This window comes from Elephas maximus, chromosome 14 (genome assembly GCF_024166365.1).
Source record: "Elephas maximus indicus isolate mEleMax1 chromosome 14, mEleMax1 primary haplotype, whole genome shotgun sequence".
Taxonomy (NCBI): Eukaryota; Metazoa; Chordata; class Mammalia; order Proboscidea; family Elephantidae; genus Elephas; species Elephas maximus.
Window position 1 is genome coordinate 93,428,110 of NC_064832.1, and position 10,128 is coordinate 93,438,237.

Sequence of the window (10,128 nt, forward strand, 5' to 3'; positions counted from 1 at the left end):
GATAGTTTGTACATAAAGTGTTTCGTGACCTTGTTTCATTCCCCACAGTGTATCAGCATTCTCCTCATTTCTGCCCTTTTGTCCTGATCTCCTAACGCCTCCTTCCTTCTCATCTTTGCTTTTGGGCAGATAATGCCATTTGGGTCTCATATAATTGATTGTTCTAGGGAGTATGTTCCTCTTGGGTGTTATTGTTTATCTTACGTGCTTGCCTGTTGTTTGGCTGGGAGGTGGCCTCTGGGAATGGCTTCATTACCAGGTCAGAAGGGTGTCTTAGGGCCATCATCTTGGGGGTTCCTCCAGTCTCTATCAGACCAGCAAGCCTGGTCTTTTTTGTGAACTTGATTTTTTGTTCTATAATTTTCTGCTGCTCTGTCCAGGACCCATTGTCAGAGCAGAATGAAGGGAAATTTACCTAACTGAGTAACATTCATCCATGACACTTTCCATCAAGGACCCAGTATGCAGGGTTGGGAATAAATATTCATGAAACGGAATTACTGAGAAATGAGCAGAAATGTGGTACAAAACAGGAAACCAAAGATACCAGAGTCTTGAGGAGACGAGGTGATGTTGAGAATCTGTGGGAGTATGTCCTTCTATGGAAGATCAAGTCTAACAGAAATGCCCTGTCCTCTGACCAAGCATCACCTGAGATGTCCCCAGGATAGGTGCACCCCGAAGTCAACAATGCCTGCTATGGTGGGGACATACTGAAGACTCAGCTGTTAAGAAAACAGCCTTCTCTAGACTGTTCTGACGAGAGAGGAAAAGCCTCCCTATATTCACGGTCAAATTCAAGGAAAATGATGAAAAATTAGAACACCAGTCATGCAGTCACTGCTGGGGTGGGGTACAGCAGCAGGTAACATGAACTCACACATGTACAGAGATGCTGTTTGGGGTCCCATCGTGGTCGTAGTCTGTGAGGTCATTGATTGAGCTCACCGAGATGACGACTTGTCCGATTGTGTAGACAGTGGAGAGCGATATAATTGTCCTGTGTTATAAAAGAGAATGCAGGCCGAGGCATGATAGCAGCACGCTTCTTACTCCATCATGAAAGACCCCCTCCTTCAAAACTTTAAAGAGCCCAGTCACGAATTCCCTGTTTCTCCAATAAAAGTGGTCGTTCTTAGAACGGCCAGCCTGCCTCAGGATTGGTGGCATAGCTTGCAAGTATAGAGCCAAGTTGGCCAGAGCAGACAGGAGAAGGGGAAAGACCCACTTTCTCTCTGCGCTATTTCGAAGACCCAGTGCTTTGTTTTACTCAACTAGTTACACTGGTATCTTTAAATAGTGAGAGCTACTCATCAACCAAGGTGACTGGTAACGATATTTGGCCAGGTATGGACCAGTGGTTGTTTTTGTAGAACTATTTCAAGATAGCCAATATTCCTGCTTCTGCCCATGTCATGCCTTTGGCCTGGAAGAGCCCCTGCTTCCTTCTTCACTAAGTCATAGAACACTTTCCCTGCAGGGTTAGGCAGGTGCTCTCCTGAGCTACCTTGTGCCACGTGTCCTTTCTGCCCCCAGAGCAGGGTCAGCCCATCTGCAGTCAGGACATACATTAGGGAGTTTTTTGTTTTCACAGCCCTTATCTCTGTGCCTGTCACATCATTAACGGCAGAGAGTGTCCCTGCTGCTATTTCAAGATGAAGTAAAGATGTAACTGTCTGGAGGAGGCAATACCTGCGAATGATACTTGTATCCACTCTGCTAAATGCCAGGCACTCTGCTAGGCTGTGGGGATAGAATGATGAGAAGCCACGCCTAGAGTGCTCTCCTAAGCATTTATGTTCCACGAGCCTGCATTCCAGATTCTTCCACCCCAAACCACAAAACTCATTGTTACTTCCTTGGCTAGTTTGTTAACAAGAAAGTTCCAACTACTCACTTGAACTTTCCCAGCCACGAGTCGGCGATTAGAGCTCCAAGAATCGGCGTCAGGTAGCACAGAGCGACAAATGTGTGGTAGATGGCTGTGGACAGATTGTCATCCCATCCGATGAAGCGTGTGAAGTATAGAATCAGGATCGCTTTGCACAGAGGGCAGGAGGAGGAGGGAAAAACAAAGTTAGAGCTGACTGCCACAACTCACGGTCTTCTCCCAAGGGCGAGACATGTTTACAAGTTACCTCTCATTCCATAGTAGGAAAATCTCTCACAGAACTCATTGACCACGATGAAGAAGATGCTGAAGGGGTAACCAAAGCAACTCTGGCAAAAACAGAGTGAGATTGAGGTAGGCTTCTCACGGGTTCATGTTCACAGATACCCAGATGCGTATTTAGGAACTTTCCCGTGACTACCCAGAGGTGGGGTCTAGAATTGTAAGATTTTCATTCCCTCATGTTCATCTTTCCACATATAAACAACAATGAAATAAAGCACCTGGTTTTATTGTTAGTCTGAGAAGGCTACCCACGGCATTTCCTAAATAGAAGATATTCTCACAGAAACTCAAGATTTCCCACTCAGTGATGCCCAGTGCACATGTTTGTTAAGGAAATGAAGTTGTGAACATTCAGAAGCAAAACAAATTGTAAAATTTGCAAAGCGAAGATATGTGGAGAAGAAAAAAGGATACACACCCGTGATCTGGACGTTCCTAAAAGAAAAACAAAATGCCACCGTTAGAGTCAAGAAATTAAAATATTTTTTCATTGCTCCTCAGCTCAGACCCTCGGCCCCTTGGTGGCGGCAAGGAGTGCTGCTCGCTAACCCTTCCCAGCCCCCTTTCTCTAGAGCCCAGCCGCCCCAGGGGACCCAGGCATCTGCATCTCCTCATAATGACTGCCTCAGCCACTTCCCAGGTGCACTCTGAATGAGAACCAGAGGCTCCAGAGAATTGTGCCAAAACCATTTCTTTCTTCAAACACTTCACAGACTGCCCCACGCCCACAGGATGAAACAGTTTAGCATGTCCTTCATTGTCTCACAAGGTCGTTGGGTTGCTGTGAGGATTGAATAATTGAAATAGAATGCTATGGGTGCCTAGGGAGGTCCCTGGGTGGGGCAATCAGTTTGTGCTTGACTCCTAATGGAAAGGCTGGTGGTTCGTGCCCACCCAGCAGTGCTGCAAAAGAAAGGCCTGGTGATCTGCTGCCATAAAGATTCCAGCCAAGAAAACCCTATACAGCTGTATTCTACTCTGTAATGCATGGGGTCACCATGAGTTGGAATCGACTTGACCAAACGGGTTTGGTTTTTTGGCATGGATGTCTAACACGCAGTGAAGAGTATGTCACCATTTCCTGTTCCCTGGGCTCTGCTTTCCTTCTGCCCCTTCCCCACGCACAGAAGGTTCTAATGATACCCGGTTATTTGTTCACTGATCATGTCATGCCCTCACCCAAACTTCTTAATGCACAGGACAGCTCCTCCTTTGTGAGAAATGCCTGAGTCCCTTTTAATGTGCCTTGGCCTCCCTATGCTTTCAGGAGCCCCCCTGACCTACCACCGCACACCATCCTCTGGCCATAGCGCAGTGATGGACCAAAAAAACCCAAAGCAAACCCATTGCCGTCGAGTCGATTCGGACTCACAGCGACCCTATAGTACAGATTAGAACTGCCCCACAGGGTTTCCAAGGAGTGCCTGGTGGATTCGAACTGCCGACCTTTTGGTTAGCAGCCATAGCACTTAACCGCTATGCCACCAAGGTTTCCCAGTAACGGACAGTGTACATAAATTGCCTCTCCTGTATGCTCAGTTCCTCAAGTGAATGAACTGTGTGTATCTGCACAGCCCCGGCATCTCCTATACAGCCTAGCACGGAGGCAGGGTTTACAGTCAGAAAGGTGAATTACAAGAGCAAGAAGAACCTGTGAGGGCACAGGTGGTGGTGTTATTGTCAGGTGCTGTCCAGTCATTCTGACTTATAGCAACCCCGTGCACCACAGGATGGAACACTGCCTGGTCCTGCGCCGTCCTCACAATCCTTGCTGTGTTGGAGCCCATTGTTGCAGCCACTGTGTCAAGTGAGTCAGTGCAAACCAAGTCCACTTAGCACCACCTTCTAGATCTCAGGAGTGCCCCTTCACCCGCTGCGGTGTTAATTACTCTGGCATGTAGCCTATCTAGCCGTGGTCTTGTAACTCCCACCCAGGTGATTGTGTGATAGGGTAATTGTGGCCCATCAAGGAGGTTGGTCAGTTTTACCTTAAAAGAGAGCCAATTCCTGAGCAGAGAAGAAGAGCCTACCACCACCAGGAAAGGAGAGTCCAGCAGGAGAGACCCACAGCAGGAGACAGCATGGTGGGCTTCCCTATCCATGGATACAGAAAGCTGAGTGCCTTTGGATAGAGACTGAGGGCCAGGGAGAGGCATGACTGCAAGCACTGCTGGGAAGAGGCTATCCTGATGAAAGAACTGTATCCAGAGTTTTCTGAACCTGAATTGTAACTCACTTCCCTAATAAACCCCATAATCATGAGTAGGGTCTGTGAGTTCTGTGTGGCCATTGTAATGAGTTACCGAACCCAGCAGAGAAGTAGAGAGTGCCATGGGAGGGATGGCTGGTGTCAGAATCAGCAAAGATGGCAGGAAAGGAGGCTTGTCTGGCTTCTGCTTCTTGGGAGTCAGCCTTGTGCTGTTGATCTTGGTTCTCCTTCCCCCTTGTTGGGTTGGAGGAGGTCAGACACCTCCCCCAAGCCATTTTTACACCCCCGCTACCTCAGTCCCTGCCCCAGAGTTACCCCCTAGCTCTAGCCTTGACACCGCCTCAGCCTGCAGTCTGCATGAATGCACTGCCGTGTACCTATTGGTGTTCTGGCACAGCTGCGCCCCCTTCCCTGGGAAGTCTCCCCCCAGTCCGTCCCTGTGGACACTGTGAGTCTAACTTTGTTTTAGGGTTCTGTGTTGGCAGGGCTCCCTGAGAATGCCCTGCGACATTACGAATCAGGGCCCTACAGCAGTGACTCTCAAACTGGACAACGTGGCAGAATCCCCTGGAGGGCTGGCTAGACCTGACTGTGGGGCCCGTCCCCAGAGCTGCTTATTCTGGAGGTCTGGGGTGCACCTCAGAGTCTGCATTTCTAGCGAGTCCCCAAATGTGCTGTTGCTGCTACCTGGAGACTACACTGAAAACTGCTGCACTGGAGAATGAAAAATAATCCTTAAGTGCCTGTAGCTACCTGCATGTTGTAGTCTCCAGGTGGTGCAAACAGCATGCGTGGCCACTAACTGAAAGGCTGGAGGTTCTGGTCCACCCAGAGGCACCTCAGAATAAAGGCCTGGCAATCTACTTTGAAAAAGCAGCCATTGAAAACCCTATACAGCACAGTTCTACTCCGACACACAGGGGTCACAGAGTTGACTCAATGGCAACTGTTTTTTTTTTTTTTTTTTTTTTTTACCTACATGCTGTTCACTAGAGTATTGTCCGTTTTAAAAGTAGCTCAAGTGAAAATCAATGCTTGTGGCTTATGGTTTGTATTTGAGAAGACTTACTCTTTTCTGTACCTGAGAATTTGCATTTCTAACAAGATCCAAGATGGTATCGGTGCTGCTGGTCCAGAAATCACACTTGGAAAACCACATGCAGGCTGTGATGTGACGGTTTTTTTTTTTTTTTTTTATACAAAGTATACAAATCTTGTGTGGGTTTTTTTTTTTTTTTTTTTAAGGTTTTCATTTAAAAATTTATACACGAATTGTTTTGTGACATTGGTTGCAATCCTGCAGTATATCACCACTCTCCCCCTTTTCCACTCTGGGGTCATCTAGTTTTCCTGCCCTATCCTCCCTTCTCATCTTTGCTTTTGGGCAGGTGTTGTCTCTTTGGTCTTGTGTACTTGATTGGACTAAAGAAGCATGTTCCTCATGTGTGTTATTGTTTTTTTTATAGGCCTGTCTAATCTTTGGCTGAGAGGTAGACTTCAGGAGTGGCTTCAGTTCTGAGTTAGGGCGTCCAGGAGCCATAATCTCAGGGGTTCCTCTAGTCTCTGTCAGACCGGTAAGTCTGGTCTTTTTTTGTGAATTGAATTTTGTTCTGCATTTTTCTTCAGCTCTGTCCAGGACCCTCTATTGTCAGAGCAGTTGGTGGTGGTAGCCAGGCACCATCTAGTTCTTCTGGGCTCAGGCTGGTTCATGTGGTCCATTAGTCCTTTGGACTCACGTTTTCCTTGTGTCTTTGGTTTTCTTCATTCTCCTTTGTTCCGAACATGAAGGGACCAATAGATGTATCTTAGATGGCCGCTTGCACGCTTTGAAGACCCCAAATGCCACTTACCAAGTAGGATGTAGAACATTTTTTTTTTTATGAACTGTGTTATGCCAATTGACCTAGATGTCCCCTGAGACGATGGTCCCTAGTCCTCAGCCCCTGTAACTCGGTCCCTCAAGTTGTTTGAATGTGTCTAGGAAGCTTCTATGGCTTTGCCTTGGTCAAGTTGTGCTAACTTCCCTTATATTGTGTGTTTTCTTTCCCTACAGCAAAGTTAACACTTGCTTACTATCTAGTGACTTTCCCACCCCACCCATCCTTTCCCATCCAAAATTGCTTTTATTCTGTGTGTCAACCTTTTCCTGAGTTTTTATAATAGTGGTCTCATACTATATATATGTATGCATGTGTGTGTGTGTGAGATTGACTTATTTCACTCAGCAAAGTGTCTTCCGGATTCGTTCATGTCATGAGATGTTTGGTGGATTCCTCATTGTTCTTTTTTTTTTTTAACTTTTATTGACCTTCAAGTGAACGTTTACAAATCAAGTCAGTCTGTCACATATAAGTTTATATACATCTTACTCCTTACTCCCACTTGCTCTCCCCCTAATGAGTCAGCCCTTCCAGTCTCTCCTTTCGTGACAATTTTGCCAGCTTCCAACTCTCTCTATCCTCCCATACCCCCTCCAGACAGGAGATGCCAACACAGCCTCAAGTGTCCACCTGATACAAGTAGCTCACTCTTCATCAGCATCTCTCTCCTACCCATTGTCCAGTCCCTTTCATGTCTGATGAGTTGTCTTCGGGAATGGTTCCTGTCCTGTGCCAGCAGAAGGTTTGGGGACCATGCCCGCCGGGATTCCTCTAGTCACAGTCAGACCATTAAGTATGGTATTTTTATGAGAATTTAGGGTCTGCATCCCACTGATCTCCTGCTCCCTCAGGGGTTCTTTATTGTGCCTCATTGTTCTTTATTGTTGCATAGTACTCCATTGTATGTATGTACTATAATTTGTTTATCCATTCATCTGTTGATGGGCACTTAGGTTGTTTCCATCTTTTTACTATCGTGAATAATGCTGCAGTGAACATGGGTGTGCGTATGTCTATGCGTGTGATGGCTCTTATTTCTCTAGCATATATTCCTAGGGATGGGATTTCTGGATTGTAGGGTATTTCCATTTCTAGCTTTTTACGAAGGCGCCGCATCAGTTTCCATAGTTGTCATCTCATTTTGCATTCCTACCAGCAAAGCATAAGAGTTCCAGTCTCCCCGCGACCTCTCCACATTTGGTATTTTCTGTTTTTTTTTTTTGGATTAGAGCCAGTAATGTTGGGGTGAGATGGTATCTCATTGTAGCTTTGATGTGCATTTCTCTAATGGCTAACGATCGCATGATTTTTCTACATAAGTTTTATCATTTCCCTGGCTCAGAGCACCAGAAAGTCCCTTCCGTGCCAGCTTTCTGGAGCAAAAACTAAATACAGAAGCTGGGCAGTACGATGAGTCTCCGGCCCAGCTCCCACCTCGAGCTTTTGCACAGTTCCCCATTATGGGTTCTTCCTCGCAGATTAGCCGCCTTGCGTTTTCATTCTGTGCGAGCCATTGGCCCCATCCCGCCATAAACAAAACCAGAGTTCTGCCTGAGCATCTCCTGTCTTGATTCAGAGCCACGTGCTCTTTGAACCCTCTGCCCGCTGCTTTCCTTGATAGAGCCTTCTTCCCGATTACAGCCATGCTGTGGTGGTTTGCACTCTCCGGCTCCTCCTGGCCCCAGGGCCTCCACCAGACAGGCTCCTGCTTGTGTCCACTTCACAGCAGCAATGCTGGCTTAGTCCTTGGCTTCAGATGGGAAATAAATTATTCAGGTTTTCTCCCCTGTGGGACTTCCTGTGGGCAGGGGTTGCCTCAATGGGCACAGTTGAAGAACGCGGGCCCTGGCATCAGACTCGTGATTGAATTCCAGCTCTGGTGTCGGAAGCTGTGACCTTGGGCAGGCCAGTCTTTCCTTGGAACACCCCATCTGTAAAATGAAGATACAACTACCCACCTTAGCAGGCTCTGGGTGACACGAATGGTTAGCGCTCAACTGCTAGCTGAAAGGTTGGTGATTTGAACCCACCCAGAGGTGCCTCAGAAGACAGCCCTGGTGATCTGCTCCCAAAAGGTCACAGCCCTATGGAGCAGCTGTCCTCTGCACACACGGGGTTGCTGTGAGTAAGAATCGACTCAATGGCAACTAACAACAACAACAGCAGCAACGCTACCCACTGCACAGATTGCCGTAGAGTTAAATGCGTGAAGCCCCAGCACAGTGCTCGACATGTCAGTGCCTGCCGAGTGGTAGGTGCTGCCGTCTCAGGACCCTCAGTACCTAGCCTGGCGCTTCTCACCGAGTGAAAGCCAAATGCTTGTTGAATGAATGAGCATTCCAAAGGATCTGTCATGTCAGTCAGCAAGTATGATATTCCGGTTCTGGCTCTGCCACCTGCTACTTGTGTGGGATGTCTTCCATCTGCCCCTCAGACCCCTACCTCCTTCTGCCCCATGAGGTTAACCTGAATGGATTTCCTCAGTCGTTCCCATGCCCTCTGGCTTCCATTGGGTTTGACCAACAGGGGGCGCTGTGAGCAGAACAGAGGGAAGGAGGAAAGGTCAGGCATCCATTTCCCTGGCTCCCTCCCTCCAAAGTCACTCACACTGGCTGGGACCTCAAGGGACAGTCACTGCTCTTGTCATGACTCTCTCCTTCCAGGCTTTGTAACTGTTATTTTCCCTCATCCTTCAGGCCTACAGGTGCTAACAGTAAGGCCACTACCACCCTGGGTACCTGCACTGTCATTTATGGCTCCCTGTCACCCACTGTTTTCTAAATAGTCTTTTTGTAAAAATATATATATATATATATATACATACATAACAGTTGCCGTTGACTCACATTCAACTTGTGGCGACCCTGTGTGTATCAGAGTAGAACTGTGCTCGGTAGGGCTTTAGTGGCTGTGACCCTTCAGTAGCAGATCACCAGGCCTTTCTTCCCTGGCACCTTTGGGTGGGTTAGTAGCCAGCCTTTCAGGTAGCAGCCTAACATTTAATCATTTGCACCACCCAGGGACTCCTTTCTGTAGGTACACCCTCCTGTTTTGAGTGTGCCAGCTGTCTCCTGAGGGGTCCAGGACCGATACAGGCATGGGCTGCAGACTCCACATGCCATCGTGGCTCACCACTGGCCTGGGCGAGAGAACCACTCTCCAGTGAGATAGAGAGCACCAGCCAGGCAGAGGTGCCTTTCAAAGCTCTGCACAGGCAGTTGTTGGTATTATTCAGAACCCCATTTCATGGCAGTTGTGTTCCATCTTCTTGAAGACGGCTCCAGGTAGTGAAGTCTTACCATTGTCTCCTAAAGACCCACACAAAGACCCATATTGGAGCTTGTGATTGGCCTGCTGTAGAAAAGCGGGAACCCCCCAAAAAACCTAACTGCCGTCCAGTTAATTCCAACTCATGGCAATCCCATAGGACAGAGTAGAACTGTCTCACAGGGTTTCCAAACTTCATGCAAGCAGACTGCCACATCTATCTCTGTGGAGGGGCTGGTGGGTTCAAACCGCTGACCTTTCAGTTCGCAGCTGAGCCATTAAGCACTGCGCCACCAGGGCTCCTCAGAAAAGCAGGAAGGAGGTATGAAAGCCCACACCCAATAGCCATAGCCCAGAGCCTCATTTATAAATATTCTTTTTTCATGATTCTCAGAATTTTGGTTTACAGGGAGAGACTTCAGCTTGCCTGTGTAGAACCTATGTTTGCTAAATAATACAAATAGGGCTGCGGAAAAGAAACCAAAATATACACAGAGCTTCAGTCTTTTTATCACAACCATCACAGCCAGAACTAAATCATGGAAAATAAAATCCCTAGACTCCCTCAGGCTGAAATCTAGATTGCGTACCCAGCC

General features: G+C 47.5%; 1 protein-coding gene across 1 annotated transcript in view; it reads right to left on the bottom strand.

Annotated features, from left to right (window-relative positions):
• The window catches only part of SLC15A1 (solute carrier family 15 member 1), a 46,887-nt gene extending 37,872 nt beyond the window's left edge, over window positions 1–9,015 (bottom strand). Inside the window, exons 1-4 of the mRNA XM_049853270.1 lie at window positions 8,995–9,015; window positions 2,139–2,220; window positions 1,898–2,039; window positions 881–1,000 (exon numbers count right to left, since the gene is read on the bottom strand). Of these exons, the coding sequence (XP_049709227.1) occupies window positions 881–1,000; window positions 1,898–2,039; window positions 2,139–2,220; window positions 8,995–9,015 (365 nt within the window). The remainder of the gene's footprint in view (window positions 1–880; window positions 1,001–1,897; window positions 2,040–2,138; window positions 2,221–8,994) is intronic.
• Window positions 9,016–10,128: the final 1,113 nt, after the last annotated feature.